General features: G+C 41.3%; 1 protein-coding gene across 1 annotated transcript in view; it reads left to right on the forward strand.

The window, feature by feature from the left end:
• Positions 1-17,005, forward strand: part of LOC310883482 (uncharacterized protein) — a 121,384-nt gene that overhangs the window by 28,042 nt on the left and 76,337 nt on the right. Inside the window, exons 3-4 of the mRNA XM_083803925.1 lie at positions 4,685-4,827; positions 8,373-8,427. Of these exons, the coding sequence (XP_083660051.1) occupies positions 8,403-8,427 (25 nt within the window). The 5' untranslated portion in view covers positions 4,685-4,827; positions 8,373-8,402. The remainder of the gene's footprint in view (positions 1-4,684; positions 4,828-8,372; positions 8,428-17,005) is intronic.

The raw sequence follows: 17,005 nt of genomic DNA on the forward strand, positions 1-17,005 counted from the left end.
TAAATCTTATTATCAACTCATTTGGCAGAATTAGCATATTAAAATGGACACTTTCTAAGTATTCTTTTTTACACTGTTTCTATTCTGCCAATTCAATTACAAATTATTTCTTTACAAAGCTTAATAATATATAATGAATTAATATAAGAAAAAGACCAAAGAAGATATGATTGACCATGTAAGAGGTAAGTAGTTTTATAAGCTGTATATTTATGCTGATAGATTCAAATCTACACAACATGTAAAAAATGAAACAATCAACCTGACCCAAATCTATTGGAAATGAAGATTGTTTCATTATCACATTGAAATACCAAAAGTTAATGATGCTAAACATGTCTCTTTGGATTCTGTTTCGGATAATAAAGCATTTAGCCACTTTGCCTGCTCAGTCTGAAATACCAAATGTTCTTGGTATCAATGACTTGTGTTCTAGGCCCTTCACCAACTTCGTAGCACTTCTTTGGACACACTCCAGGGCCTCGATGTCCTTCTTGTAGTGAGGGGCCCAAAGCTGAACACAGTACTCGAGGTGTGGCCTCACCAGAGCCGAGTACAGGAGGACAATCACTTGCCTGGTCCTGCTGGCCACACTATTTCTGATACAAGCCAGGATGCTGTTGGCCTTCTTGGCCACTTGGGAACACTGCTGGCTCACATTCAGCTGGCTATCAACCAATACTCCCAGATCGCTTTCTTCCAAGCAGCTTTCCAGTCACTCTTCCCCCAGCCTCTAGTGTTTCATGGGGTTGTTGTGGCCCAAGAGCAGGACCCGGCACTTAGTCATGTTGAACTGCACACAGTTGGCCTCAGCCCATCAGTCCAGACTATGCAGATCCCTCTGCAGAGCCCTTCTAACCTTGAGCAATACTTGTGCCTAACTTGGTGTCATCTATGAACTTACTGACGATGCACTTGATCCCCTCATCCTGGTCACTGATGATGATATTGAAGACAACTGGCCCCAGTACTGAGACCTGAGGACACCACTAGTGACCAGTCTCCAACTGCATTTAACTCCATTCACCATGTCTCTTTGGGCCCGGCCACCCAGAGAGTTTTTTACCTGACGAAGCGTATGCCTCTCTTGTATGGCATATGAACCAGGATTAAGGGACTTATGTTGTATAAGGAGGCAATAAATCACTGCACTGAATGAAGAAAAAAAGTTTTATTGACAAATTTGGCCTTGAGATTTCATGCTCTTTACCACTGCCAAAAAAAAAAAAATTTTTTTAAAGTAATATTTCACCAGGCAGTCAGTGGTGTTCCTGGCCTACTCATTTGTGTGTAAAAAAATATTGAAAATACCCACACTTATTACCAGGCTTTTTAGCAGTTCCCCATGAACTCATGAGGCAACCCTGTCTCTTCTAGAGACAAGCTATATTTGATCAGCAGAGATTAATTGGACTTCCAGTTTCCCACCGAGTTGTCCTCTGTTCCTTTCTGCACTCTGGCACTACTTATGAGTCAAACCAAATGGGTCTGTGGTTTCCATTGAGTCAGTGCTGCAATCCTTAAATTAAAAAGTTTTATTACTTACTGATAGGTATACTTGTAGGAGGACTGTCAAGACAAATTGCTATGTCTCATGGAGAGGTAATGGTCTGGGATAGTGACCAAGCATGCTGAAGAAACACATCCTAAGTGGATCTACTGCTACTTATTTCCAATGTGGTTTACAAACCCTGGCATGGGCCTTTATGATGTAGCAGTCACTTTGCTGAATAAGGCATGAATCTGGTACTTTCATTAACTTTCCTTCTACCCAAAGACATATAGGATATGAAAATCCAGGAGATTATTTTAATTCTTGTGTCACTGGAATTTTAGAATAGACTCAAGCAGTGATGTAAGACCAAATTGAGAAGAAAGAATGACAGCCTGGCAGGTCAAGTCCAGAGCTGTTCTCAGAGCTGAAAATGTTTCTGGAATAGGAAATCTCTGTTCTGGTCTCATCTTAGCCCCCAGCTCCCTCTCAATCAAAGGCCATGCCTTGCCTGTATGCCATACTCCTGGAACAGGGCTAATATTCGTCTATGTCATGGATGAGCTCTGAAGCTGTTATCAGTTAAAGACCACAAGAAGTCAGTATGTGCGCAGGCTGTACATTGCTGGGAGTGAGCTGGTCTGGGTAGCAGTCTCCTACACCTAGCTCTGTTGGGTCCCCAGATGAAGTGCTGAGACATCTTCTGGATCTGTGCCAGGTAATTAAACACCAAATGAGAAGCGCACATACACTGATGAACATGACTGGACCCTTGGTGCACTTGGCTTTTTTTGGTCAACCCCTAAAATAAGAAAACAACTAATTTTTAATTAACTCCGGGGACTGTGGTCTCCTACAAGAGTGGTTGCTGAATTGAAGTTCTGATCACCTTCTTTTTACATAAATGTTTAACAGCAGTACTCTAGAAAACAGGATTGTAACTAATCACTGGTTCTTCAGACTAGATTTTTTTTTTGTGTGTCTTGCTTCTCATTGTAATTCATGATATGAATTAATTAGTATAACTTGTCATGAATGTTTTGTGTATGTTATTTTGCATGCTCACCCCTTCTTCTGCCACTTATTTTGATTGATCACAGCATGTATACATTCTTTTTAGCAGACTTAACCACTATGTGTAATGTGCCAGAGGGAAGAAAAGTCTCTCAGTGTTCTCAGTATTTAACTAAAAGTATTTGAAATAGCAATAAAACACACATGCTGCAAAAACAGAAAAGAGTGGGGCTCAGCAAACTGGAATTTCTGTCTGCAGGCTGGGTTGATTCAGATCAAGGTTTTCACAGACTGTACTTGAGCCTGAACCAAAAATTGGCTGTTTTGTTACATAAGTTTATCATATAAACTAGTATTGTGCTTACTGTAAGCAAATTATAGGTCTTCCAAATAAAAGTTTTAACTATCACAACTTAGATATGTGTTCGATGAGACAATCTTGAGTGCACACCACAAAAACTGCTATCAAGAGCTATTTTACAGTCTTACCACTTCTGAAGCATATTTTCTTCACAGTTGTCTTGATTATTCAGGTCCAGCTGATGTCTACAGAACAAACCAAAGCCCATGCCAAAGACAAGTGGCAGAAGACCCAAGTTCTAAATCAAAATTTCTGTTTCTGTGTCTTTTCAAATTATTTGAGGCCAAATGACCTTTCTGTCTGGAGCATGTATAGCCAGCTATTTACAGTGTGGGTGTTTGGGATCTTCTGCTTAATAGACATGTTGAAATCCAGCTTGTGTGTGTACAGGGGAGGGCTCGAGTGTCTTCCATGGAGCCAGCCCAGACGGGGCTTGCAGCAGCTTGACCAGAGCCACAATATGTCCCTGAATATTGTTACCCCATTGGCTGCGAGGGTCACTGCTGTGGGCAGCCCTGGGTGCAGGGAATCACCCTGACATGTGGACATATGGACATGCACACCCTGTGCTGAATCACCTGGTGCTTGGGTGTCCCAGCCCTGAGCGTCCTTGTGAATCACATCAGCTGCCTGGAATAGAAAGGACAAGGAACTGGTAAGAGTTCACCGAAAAGTTCATGGGGTGGAGAAGTGGGAGCTGGTCCCACATGCAGCCACTGAGCTTCTGCAGGATCTTTATCGGAGTCTGTGGAACATAAAAGCAACCAAATTGCTTTGAGATCCAAGCCAGATCTGGAGGCAAGTCAGGTGCTTTTGTGTGGTGCTGCATTTATAGGAGCAATTCAGCCAATTCATGGTGATGTTGCATCTGCAGTGGGTGCTGACCTGCCAGGCTCTTTGCTGATTTTGCAGCAGGCTCCCTTGCTGGTCATCAGCTGCCCACAGCTGCCCATGAGTTTACTATGAGCCCCTCTTCCATATGGATGCCTCTCATTATGATACTTTCCAAACAGAAAGACACAAACATGCTAGTGTGATATATCAAACATAAAGGAGAGCTACCTGAAAGAAATCACACAATCACTGCCACCTCTCCCATTTTAGCACTGTAAAACACAGTAAGTTTTATCAGTATCATAAAATGAAGGAAAACATTACCAAAAATTGCAATATAAGATAACAATTCTGTTTTAAGGAGAAGTTTTATGTTCCTTTTACCATGGACAGTGGGGTTCTGTGTTAATGATATAGGTGAATATTTTTTAACATATCTAAGGTATAGTTAAACAACTCATTGTAATAGGAAGTCAACAAGAAATTACAAATATAAATGACTTACTAATGACAAATTCCTGATTAAGAGTCTTGTCAATGCCTGTTAAGTATCCTGATCCAAATGTAAACTCCAGCTCAGCATTTTTTCTGAACTCGAAACTACTAGAAAGGGAGGTGTTATCATGAAAGAAACATTGTGTAATTGCTTTGTTTTTAATAAGCGTTTCTTAAGCTGACATCTCAGATACCAGATACCAGAATAGAAGGAGTCTCACTCTGACCAAGTTGGATTTTAAACGTTTGACCTTTGTCTCATGTATTAACTTTCCTCTTACCAAATGGAGGTCTTGTCATATAAGACATATTTGTTAGCGATGTTTAGTATGTGCTTCCAGGTGATGGCAAGCAGGATTTGTTGAAGAGACACTTTGCCCATGCCACACTTTCAAAGGCATTTACTGAGGTGTCTGTGGGAGCTTAGTTTGGTGAGCATCACTCAAAATCTTGGTCACTGATGCTGGCTTTTTCTCTCATGTGTCCAGGAAAAAGGCTAAACTCACGCCAGCTGAGATCACTACCCTTCAGAACGTGAAGCCTGAAACCTTATTGTGCAATGCAGAAATACAGAATCCACATCACTCATTTCTGGAAAAGCATGGCTGGGATTTGAGAAAATCTTGCAGAGGTAAGTACAAGACAATGGAAAATGCACTTCAATTTCTAAACCTACAGTGTGCTCTTAAATGGAAAATGAGACTGCAATGACAAAGTCTTGGAGGAGGACTATTTCTGCACCATCTTTGGAAAGCCAAAGTGGTCTTCAGCCACTGATGCTTTTGTTAAGCATGACAAAGGAAAAGGTTCCCAGTTCAAACATCAGTTGTGGTAGTTACACATCCAACAAGTCAAGTAACCTTGCTAATTACCTCTCTACAATGTCTGGTTACCAATATACAGCCATAACATAGGCAATTTCTGCTCAGCTAAGTTGCGGATTATCTGCTAGTTATCCAACTGACAATGAGTTGTGAAGGTCATGAAGAGTTTATATTTGCTTAAAAGAAAAATAGATTTTTAACGGAAAACTTTCTCTGAAGCAACACGATTTTCATGATTTTCCTGTGAACTGTTTTCTTTCCAGAGGCAGTGCTCAGCTGACAGACCGACAGCACCAGTGATTGGTACTGCCTGCTCCTGCTGGCTCCAAGCAGTCAGCCCTTAGACTGTCCATGTTTTTTTTTTTTTTAAGTGATGGCAACCTACATATCTAAGCTTGCAAGATTAGCAGCCTCTATGGAAGTGGTACAGAGTAGGCTCCAAAAGGGAGAAGAAAATTGAATGATGTCTCATGTGTCTTAGCTGGACACTCTAATTTTTGAATTCTTGAATAAATAGAAGCAGCAGCAGTACCCTGCATACTTTTATGAGTGAAATCTGCTCAGTTTTGGAAATAAATGTTCCTGCTTTCAAGTAAAAGAGAGCATCTGAAGAGGCAGCATGTGATACCTCATTTTCAGTCTGCTTACTAGGTGAATGCAAGACAAGTTTGCTGATTTGACCTCACTTGCTGCCCCAGGGGACAGCTCTTTTGAACTGCCACATGCAGAGGTACCCAGGTTGTCCCCTGGCTGCATCCAGACCTTGTCTGTCCCAGGGAAAGCACTGTGATCACCATGACATGCAAGCTGCCAGAACTCGTGTCCTCTTCTAGTTACAGACCAAAGTCATTCTAGTCCTGGGAGACAAAGGCTTTCAGGATTTTATGGGTATAGACCTTACAGTGCGTAACAGAAGAACACAGCTATGTCTAACCATTGATGAACCTTACTGGCTTTTTAAATAACTTGTCATTGATTTGTTATTGGGATTTGTTATTCTACAGGTATCCAGAGGCTGTGGTTTTCCTATTAAAATTTTCTGTTGTCACACCAGCAGTAATAACCATTAGTTTCATGTTGTGATGCACAATTATAAAATCTATACTGAAGCTGAATGATCTTGCAATGAGCTAATACTGCTGCACCCTTTGGTGAAGCTTTGTGCATTACCTACATCACTTAAATCTAATGTGATTCAGCTTGAGCAGCCTTGATCATACTGTGAGATGATACAACTGATAGACCTGCACTCCAAATAGATAAATATTTAAAAACAAATTGTCACCAAATATGACTTTGGAGATTTAGGGTTTCTGGAGGCAAATGTAAGGCACTGGCAGCTGGATGTTATTTTTTACGTGTTCCCTTTCTAATATGAGGCAGTTACAGTGCAGGTCAGTATGGAAATTTAGTATTTAATTTTTCAGGCTCCAGATTGAAAAACGAATTTCTGAGTTTCTTGGCAATACTACTAGGGATTGATGGAAGACAGCACACATCACCCTTTAATTTCTTTAAGCCTGCAACAAAGTCTTACACATGACAGGGCTTAAAAACACAAGTGCTAGGAAGAAGCCCTCTGGAGATCATCTCTTTACTTACCAGTGTGTGAAAGAAAAGGTCAAGTTTATTTTTTTGGATCTAAAACTGACTGCTTTACTAGAGGGAAAGTCAACATTAAAATTGTTTAGCCATTTGCAATGCTAGTCAGAAGAATGTGTACAGCCATCTGTGGTACTGAAGCTCAGCAAAGGTCATCGAAATGTTGATTTAAAGGAGACCCATCTCTAGGGTCAGCTGCCTGTGGTTGGATCCAAATCAATGTCCTTCAACTCACAAGAATGTATATTTAATATGGTAACTTCTTTTGTGTCTAACATCTGACTGATGTTATAACTGAGTGAGGCATTCTCTTTATATGACTTAATCTCTTCTGGTCTGTCGTTATGCTTTAGATACCATGTCATAGCCATAGCTTCTGTCTCATTTTACCTGACATCATGGAGTTGGAGGATGCTTGGGACTGACCTGGCAAACCCAGAGGCTCAAACCAGAGGAACCAAACTCTTTCCTCAGAGGTTCTGACAAACCCTTGTTCTGCTCTCTGCATGTCCAAGGCGGTGTTTTCAGGGATGATCCAAGGCCTTCTTGGGTCTGTTTTGCCAATGACACAGTGGGAAGCTGAGAACTCCTTGGATTCCCTTCCCACCACTAGCTGAAACTAGAAAAACTCCTGCAAATCCCATCTCATTTGCCTCAGTTGTGAATTGAGGTGCCCTGTGGTGACTTGATGCAAACTCACTCTCACATGCCAGTTAACATATCCTGGGTTAACTCTCACATGCCATTTGACATATCCTGGGTGGAAACACTGGCTTTGCTGTGTGCTGTGCTCTGGTACTCATCTGTGTGTGCAATTAAGACTGCTAATGCCACATCTTGTATTTCTGAGCATGCTGAAACACTTCTGTGGTGGAGTTTTCTGGGGCTGAATTTTCCTGTGCCTTTAAGCATGCAGAAGAAAATGCAATACTCATGGAGCCAAGGGCATCTTATTTTATGCCCTTTCATTGAAATACTTGTGTGAAGTGCCTTTGAATTTTAGCTTGTAATCTGTATTGTTTTAGTCAACATAGTTAAAACATCCCTGTGGCGGAGTAAAAGGTTATTGTATAATGGCAACATGTGACCAACAGGCAGTACTTTGGTATATCTCAATTAAAGTTTACAGCAATTGCAGTGTCACGGAGATAAATTTTCTCTTAAAAATGAAGCCAAGATTAGAGCTGCATGGGTAGCATATCTTCATCTTTTATATCCATAATATTTAATGCAAAATTTGTCAGTAAAAATTTAATTAAGGAAATTGAATTAACTTTGTAATAATATGAGAAATGAAAAAGACAGTGTCAGGGGTTCTCCCTCCTGCCACCCCTTTGTGTTTTAGTTAGCATAGGTGTTTCCTAGCAAATGTCTCACCAGGGTTGAAGTAGCAGGTCTTGTATTAGAAGAATGACCCCTAATTTCTCTGTTCTGTCTCAGAAGGATGGAGGGGTGCCTGACACCATGGCAGGCTTCCAAAGAGAGGTAATAGCCCTAGCCCACCTAACACTGTTATCAGTACAGAGCTATCTGTCTTCATAGTACTGCTGAATCTGGGATCAGAACTTGCTTTACCTTTGACTCTTACAGGTATTACTGAACAAACAAACAAATAAACGAACAAAGAGAGGAAATACAGATTTTATTTTTCTTTTTCCTCTCTCCTTGAATGACACAGCATCAAAGAGTGATCTGGTTCTGCAGCATTCTTGAGATTTCCAATTCCCTTTTTTTTTTTTTTTTTTTCCAGGAGAAATAAGACTTGGCAACAGCAATAGGTATGCAAAAAAGAATGCAAAGAGGAGGTAAGTGAGCAGATGTGCAGAGAAAATCACTGGGCAGAAATATCCCCCTTGGGCCACTAAACATATTGTATATGAACTCTGCATAAAAGCTCTGTATCCCTTGGCTCTCTGATAGCAATTATCATCAACCTGCAACCAAGCAGCTTAAAAGACTGCTCAGCAGCTGCCTTTGCTCAGAGTTCCCAGAGGCAGCCGTGAGTCAGAGGAAACAAACCCAGACTGTGTGACTCCGTGCAGCCTTCTGCTCACAATTACTATCAAGATGGATGGGTGACACTTCTGTTTTTTTCCCTCCACAGTGGGATCCTTTGGAGACCACACATGCAACACTACAATTACATTATGACAGGTCAACAGCAGGACAGAAAACTGTTAATGAACTATTCAAGATTACCATCAGCTGATGCAGTGCCATTAAGAAATGGGTAAAAATATACTGGTAGAGTTGTCCAAAAAAAAGTCCTGAAAGCTCTATTTCAATAGAAAAGTCTCTTTTTACTGCTTTCCCAATATCCTCATACCAAATCTACACTAAAAATGCCTACAGGTCTCCATATTTGACTAAAACACCAAACACAGTGTCCATAAAAGCAGGTTGATACCAAACCTATAATACTAATGCCTTTTGTTTGCACTACCACTACATACAGCCACAGGAGTGGCTGTAGCACACTAACACAGACATACTGCTAGATTAAATCAGGCTGAGTACCTAGAGCAGGTTAGCAGGACTGGCTTATTCTGCTTCTGTTGTGTGTTTCCTGCTGTGTTTTGGGCTGCTGCTGTTGGGCTGGCACAGGGCAGAAAGTAGGTGAAAACCAATATAGGTTAAAACTGACAATGTTGATTTAGGACAAATAAGATCTTGACCCCCCTAGTTCTTGTTGTCTTGTCACACAAGTACAAAGCAAAATTAAGATGCATTTTTCCAAATCAACATCCACAAGAGAAGAACTGGACTCACAATGCCCAAGTGTCATCATACAGTGCTTGAACACATTCAGCTGAACCACTTCCCAATGGAAATCAAGTCCATCAACTACCATTACTCCATTCTACCTTTTTCCCTCTTCCATATTTCAGCCCTGGGACCTTCTACCCAAGGAATGCATTGCAGCGTACACCTGACAGCTCTGCCACCCAACATGTCCAGCTAAAGTCCACTGGCCTTCCTGGCATCTGTGCTTTCCTGTTGTGAAGTAAATACAGACAGGCTCAGCTGAACCCAGCTGTTATTGGGAACTGAAAAACAGCAGCAGCATCCCAGCTGTTAGAGATGTTGCCCTGGATGTCCTGCATGACACTAAGAACAGCAGGGAATAAGGCATCTGTTTTCTACACAGATGTGGGAGAAGAGAAGAACATTAAAAAGATTTGTGATGAGGGAAGTTTTACCACACTGTGTTTTCCCAGCACAGCAGGGTTCCAGAGGAAAGTGGGGTTTGTGTGCCAGCACCAGAAATTCATGGGGCAAAAGCTACATGACAAATTATTCAAGCACAAGCTCATCACCCTGTTCCATCCAGGAGACAAGAGTGCAGCAGTAGCATGTGTCAGTGATGAGTAGAGGTTTCAAGGCTGCAAACTGTCCCACAGCTTCTAGCAATGCCAGAGATATACCAAGTGGGCACACAGCGATGCTGGCTTGAGGAATTCCTGTGCGTGCCCTCCCTGGATACCCAACTCTGAAGTTCTGTAGGCCCTGTAGGCAGACCTGGGACAGCCTACTGAGAGCAATTACAGTGCTGCAGGAAGCTCCAAGACAGACTGGAAATCTTGTGGGATGCTGTATGCATAGAGACAGCACCCCAAACCTGGCTGACTGTGGCTTCATTGCTGCTGGCACCTGAATGTATGAAAGCTTTGAGCTGCCATTATGGATCAATCTGACTGCAGAGGAGACTTACGCTAGATCTGTGCTCCAGGACACAAATCCATCTTTTCTTTCCTGATCTGCTTGGTGTCAGAGTTAGGGGAAATCAGGCTGCTTGGACAGTAAGTTCTTTGAGGCATCCAGTAGAGTGCACTGTTTATAGTATATGTATTAATTAAATCCCCAGCAACAACCTGTTTTAGTTGAGAGCTTTAGATACTAAACAGCAGCATCACTGCATAACTGCCAAAAGGAAAGGCGGGCTCCCAGCCCCTGCAGTGTGTCTGAAGTCTGCCTCTGTCTGGTTTGCTCTCCTGCTGGCTCTGCTGCTTTTGCAGGCTCAGCTGGGCAGCAGCCCGCTTTCCATGGGAGGAATGAAGAGTGCCCCTCTGCAGCCTGGAAATTCAGATGGATGGACTGTATACACTGCTGTCCTAATAGTACTGCATTGGGTAATTACTGCTAATGCATGTCTTCCTATAGCACAGTGACATCTACAGTCCATGTTTAAAATGAAGATAATATTTTACCAGTGTCACACTGTTATGCACTTTAGGGCTGTTCTGTTTAAAAAGCAGTGCTGGCACTGCCTGCAGTACCTAAGCGTACCTAAGGTACCGAAGTACTGCAGGATGCTGCAGGATGCAGTGTGTTCAGGTTCCGGAGCAGCAGGACACGAGCCAGCTCCAGCCTACAAGCTGTGCGACTTGTTACTGTCATCCTGAGCCTTGCTTGTGGCTCTGCTTCCCATAATAAACATACAAGGTCTCTACACGCCTGCCTCAAGCGGTCCCTTCTTTTCTGTGTATCTTGATGTTCATCTCTTGTTAGAGTCTGTAACGTGTCTCAGGTATTTGGCTGTGACTTCCCATGCTCTTAGGATGTTTTCTTCCTGTAGCCCTTGCAGGCTGTTGACTGAGGCAGCCTGATTAGATGCATTTTCCTGAGGTACTTCACCATTCCAGGGAAACTTTTTTCCTTCCAGTGCTCTTGGGACAAGCAGCCCCTCTCTGCACATCTTCATTCATTAACTTTTCCTCTCCTCTTTCACCTGTATAAACTTAACTTCTTGTTTTGTTTATTTAGCATTAAACCATCAGCCTGAGCTTTTTCCTAAGTTGTTTGGAGCCATCTGTCATGCTTTTTGCTATATAAATACATAGTCAGATCAAAATGTCATCTATGTAAACTTTAGCACATTGGGCTGTTTAGAATATAAATACAGAGAAAACTTGTGGTTTTTGGTGAAACACCTGGAGTTGAACCAACTCAGACCATAGTCTGAGACACAGACAGTAACTGTCAAAACACTTGGATGTAGGAGACCTTTCAAGATCTTAGGTCTGGGTGCACTTCCAGCTTTGGGCTGACCTTGGACGAAATTGAGGACAGGAAAGTCAACATTTTCCTTTCCACCTTCCAAAGCTTTGTTTCTGTCAGGTCCCTGGTCTGAACAGCAGGGAAATAGATACAGGGCAGAGGAATTTCCACAGACTGCATTTGCTATTCATTTGAGATGCAGACAGTGTTTCCCAAAGGAGGTGCTGAATGAAAACAAGTATGATCTATTGTTTTCTTAACCCACTCATCAGACCCAAGCTGATGTATCAGGCATGGAAAAAGCATGGACATTGATCATCTGTCCCAGCATTTCTGTCTTTGTTGAAAGCTGAAAATGTTCCCTTTCTGTGTATTTGATCAGACCTAATTCCAGTAAGTGACTAGGCGGAATTTAGGTGCTTGTGTCCAAAATGTGTGATGACACTGCTCAGCTGCTTCTTGACTTCCTGGGCTGAGCAAGTTCCAAGGGCACTGCACATTTTGTCTCAAAGGCCTAGAATAATACCTCTGAACATTTCTGAACCACCTTTCTGAATGGTCTGAACAATTTGACATTTAAATCAAATCTGAGCTCAGTCAGGAGCCAGAAAGTAGTTGGTCCTCTTCCTCTGGTTTTGACTTGTTCAGTCCTGCTGATGTTCTCAGGTAGTGGATGCCTTCCTTTGAAATGGTTTTGGAACCACCTTTGCCATACCATCTGATTAGCCTGAATGTTCATGGAGAACAGGGGAGATACTATAAGCATTAAACTTTTGGGGCTACCTAAAGTAACTAGCAGGTATAAATCAGAGTACTTAGAGGCCCAACCTTATGTTTTTATTGTATTTATTGTATTTTATTAGAATTTAATTTTATTTTTACTTTTGTCAATGAAGGATATGTGCTAATGCAAAAAATGTGATAGCAATTCAGTTAACAGAGTGTAAATCTCCCTCCTCTTTCCCTCCATACTGTGTTTCTGCTTATGAAAGCAGGAATCTTTGCAGCTTTCCTTGTGGTTTTAGGCTGCGGGATGCTTTCTTAGGGGCATAGACAGGGCCTTTCCAGGTCTATTCCTGTGAGACCTTTGAAGCCTTCTTTGAGACATCTTCAAGCTCTTTCCTAGTCTGGTTGGTCCACTACACTTCTCTGGATCTTGTCTTTGATGGAAACAAGACCTTGTCATCCAGCCTAAGACAATTACAGGGTGCTTTCTTTTTCTATGGCATTTTAATGAGTCACACTTCTTAAGACCTGATGTTTTTCACTGATCTTTTGGTGTTGAAATGACTGGTCCTTGTGCTATGCTGCCTTGGACATGTTAAATGAATACATGCTTCATTTACTTTCAGCACATTGGCATATTCCTCTGTTATTTCCAATTTCATCTCTTGTCCATTAGTCTCTGACCTTAGGGAGACTTCATCAGTCTTATTGTCTTTTCTCTGCATGTTGAAATGGCATCTGCAGTCTCTTGCAAAGCTGATAATTCATTCCAATTCTTGCATCATCTTCCAACATTTCTTTGTCAAGACTTGCAGAGTTTATTGTGGAACATCTGTTCTTGTGGACTGTGATTTTGAGTTTTTTATTTTTTTATTTTTTTTTTTTGCCTTGGGCCTATTTTTATGCTTTCTTGTATGGCAACTAGGAGATTTTTGACAGGTCCAGATGGTAGTTTGAGAGTATGAGGATTTTTATGCTGGGACTTAGTTGCCCTCCAAAAGGCAAAGTTTTGCCTTTCTTTTTTTTTCATCTCGCAGCATTCCCCAACATGTTTTCAACTTCTTTTTGTCTGAGCTTTACAAACCTTGTCCTCTTGTGGGAGACACAGCTTCTTTCACTGTCTTCTGCCACCACATTTACCCACAACACAGCAGGCTCACCTCTGAAATGCACAGCCATGACCACTGGCCCCTCTGAGGCACCTACCTGCCCATCAGAGGCAAGAAGGCTTGCGGGGTGTGTTGGCTGGATGGCCACCAAGAGGTTTTTGCTGGGGAGATGCACGCTGATGTGTCTAGCAGGTGGACCTGGGCCAGTGGCTCTGCTAGGTACACAGGGAGATGGGGACTGAAGCCAGTCTGAGCCCTGCTGCCCTCTTGACCTCTCCTGGCACTGCATGGCTCCCCGCAGTCCTAAATGTGGGGCTCCTCCTCACCTTCCCCACCCAGTCCCTCTTCTCCCAGTGCTGGCACCACGGCAGCTGCAGCTGCAGCAGGGCCTCCCCCCACTTTTCTCTCTTTTCTCCACTCTTCTGCATACAGATGTTATTTATGGCTGGGTCAGAATGAATTACCACCAGTGATTTTGGACACAACCAGCACTTTCAATGTGCTGTACTTCAAGTAATCAATCACAGAGAAAAAATGTAGAATATGATAACAAGACATTGGAAACTTTTGTCGTTTGGGGAGTTTCATTACCTCCTAGAGTTTCCCCCTTTAAAGGAGGGTCTTTTTTTTTTTTTCTCTCCTTTTTTTCCCTTTTGTTTGCTTGTTTGTTTTGTTTTGTTTTCTGTTGTGTCTCCATCATTTGAAACAGTCATGCCTGTTCAGTCATGTCATGACCCACCACTATATAGCTCTTCTTACAGTTCCTCAGGAAGGCATTGAGAACAACTCCAGTATGACTCAAGAGATGCATAAATACTCAGTGTAAAAATTGTAAGCAATTATTTGTATTTTTAACAAAGATCTTCAATAGTGATTATAGTAAACATAAAATATGGTTAGTAGTGAAAAAGGAAATTTAATCGCAAAAAAATTTTACAGATTTGTCACACAGAACTGCTCCTCGAATTGTAATAAAGTACAGTGGATCCTAAATATTTCCAAGAAATTGCCTTGCTGAGTCTTATTATCTAAGTAGTTAAGACTGTGGAGGGAGATGATGGTTGGAGGACAGCTGTTAATAAAAATCAATACATGGAAAAAAATTCAAACTCCTGAGAAGATATGTCAAATGTTAAGACTGTTGCAATCATTTTGTTTAATCACAAAATATAAAATGATCAAAGATGTGACAAAATAAAGCAAAATGAAGGGAAGCTTTGCTTCATCTCCTCTAAAGGAGGTGAAATATTAAAGCCAAAAAGCCATAACCTCTTTTAAGGAAGGTAAACATGTTGCCGGAATCAAGAAGAGCAGTAAATCCTGGAGGATATACTGTCACTCTCCACACTCATTTTAATGAATGTTTACCAGATTTGGGGATGGGGGTGATTTGAACCTTGGAGGATAAAGTTATAAAACCCTTGGAGGCCACAGGCCTTTCGAGGGTGTGTGCATCAGCCATACCATGGAGTTTCTAAGAATTTGGTAGGAGAACCTGCATTTCCCTCTCTGTTAGTCTAGCTCTGCATGTGAGAAACGATTTGCAGCCACAGGCTCAGGAGAGGATCTCAGTGAAGCAGCATTTTTATTAGTGATTGCAATGGCAGGAGTCCTGCAAGCAGAAGCGCGCACCAGAAGTGTATCAACCTTATATCCCCTATTACCCAACGTGTGGTTCCTCCCTTGTTTACTCATTGGCTGAGTACTACAGGTTTACAACCTACTTGATGCTTGTTACTATATCATATATGTACACTTTTATTTGACCAACCTTTAATTTCTCCATTTCCACCCCCCCCCCCCTTTTTTTTTTCTTGTCTCGTGACTGGAGGGGCCTGTGATTTTTTGATTTTGCTGATTCCGCAACTGCTTGTCTTGTTTTCCTTAGCCATCCTCCTTATTTTGGAACAGTGGGATCTTCTCTGTCCCTTATCTGCTTAACATTCCCACCACTGTTATGCCACTGCTATGCCTGCACAATCATTTTCGAATATGCAAGGCTAGTGGAATTTTCCTCTGCAAAAACACAACTTTAATTCTCACAGGCAAAACCTCATTGAGGTTAATGTGTGCCATTTGCCTTAGGAGAGAAGTTGGCTCACTAGCTATATGATTTTTTTTTCACACTGTAGCTTAAAGATTTGGCAGCAGGAAGTCTTAGGCTATTTCTAGGCAGAGCTAAAGGAAAAGTAATCTCTTATTGCCGATGGTATCAAAATAAAACAGATTTTTCACAGATCCCCCAGCTGAACTGCCAGCAGCTTGTGTCCTGGCCCTTATTAGTTTGTCGCAGTCACTATCATTTCTGCTGCTTCCCCTGTGAAATTTTATAGTGAGAGACAGCAATTAAAATGTCATTCACATCTTGTTCTTCCTACAGACTTGCTCAGAAGACAAGAGTAGCAAAGAGGCAGGGAAAGGTTGAGAAAGGACAATGTGGAGTTTGAAATTGTGAGTTGGTCTCTACAGACAGCAGAAAACAATTTTTTTAATTATTTATTTATTTATTTTTAAATGTGGGAGGACAATACAGAGAAGGGCCTTGTTTCTTGGACTCTTAGACCTGAAGATTTTCTTGGCTGACTACACATGTGGCCAGAGAGTGGAATCTGGCTGCTCTCATTTCGAAGCCCTTGTAAGGCAAGGAGGTGACTGCAGAGGTTAAAAAATCTGAGCTAGAGAAGAATGAAGTAAGAAAGGTTGTTCAAATTCTGTTTGCTAAATGTTGAGGGAAGATTTTCAAAGTCCTTTGCAGATTTAGAAGTGGATCTTACTAAAGGACTGTGTGCACCTAAATCACCTCAGAGCTCTGTCTTGAGGAAATAATTTTTGAAAAGTAAGTGCACTTTCTTCCTCTTGAAGATAGATAATAACTTTGCATTAACTCATCCTTTGAAACAGTCCAATTTTAAAACTGTTATAAACTATACAGTAATATTAAATATATCTTCCACTGCTCCACTGTTAAATTCAATGTGACATGATATTTTAATGTAGTAAAGCTTCATGTGTTTCTTTTTCTGTTGAACTTGTCTGTTTAAAAAAAAATCAAAAATTGAACTTCATGAACTTGTCTGTTTAAACGCTGTCATGTGTGGAGGTGCCACATCATTCAGTGCCTTGCTTATTTTCTCTATGGAGCTCTTGTACTGGAATGCTGACAAACTTGATTTTTTTTTTTTTTTTAGGTGAACTGTAATGAAATGATAGCTTAGGCTGTTGTTTAATATATAGGTTTAATCATCAAATTTTGCTCCATAAATGACAATTTACTCTTGGAAGAAGACTTACTGACTTTGCATTCCAACATGCTAACATAAGCAAGAAGTTAGTTATTTTGTTCTGAGTATTATTTAGGGCTTCAGATTGTTTTTGCATTTGGGTTTCTGCTTTCACTAGCTCTCTAAAATATTTAGAGAGACAATTTTTCTTCCGGAGTTAAACAGTATCTGTTTAATCTGAAAAATTAATCTGAATTTTCTTTTCCTTTGCCCTTTAAACATATGCACTTTTAAAACCAAGTTTTAATTTGTTTTGTTAGAATGGTTTA

This window comes from Anser anser (assembly GCF_964211835.1).
Source record: "Anser anser genome assembly, chromosome: 1".
NCBI lineage: Eukaryota > Metazoa > Chordata > Aves > Anseriformes > Anatidae > Anser > Anser anser.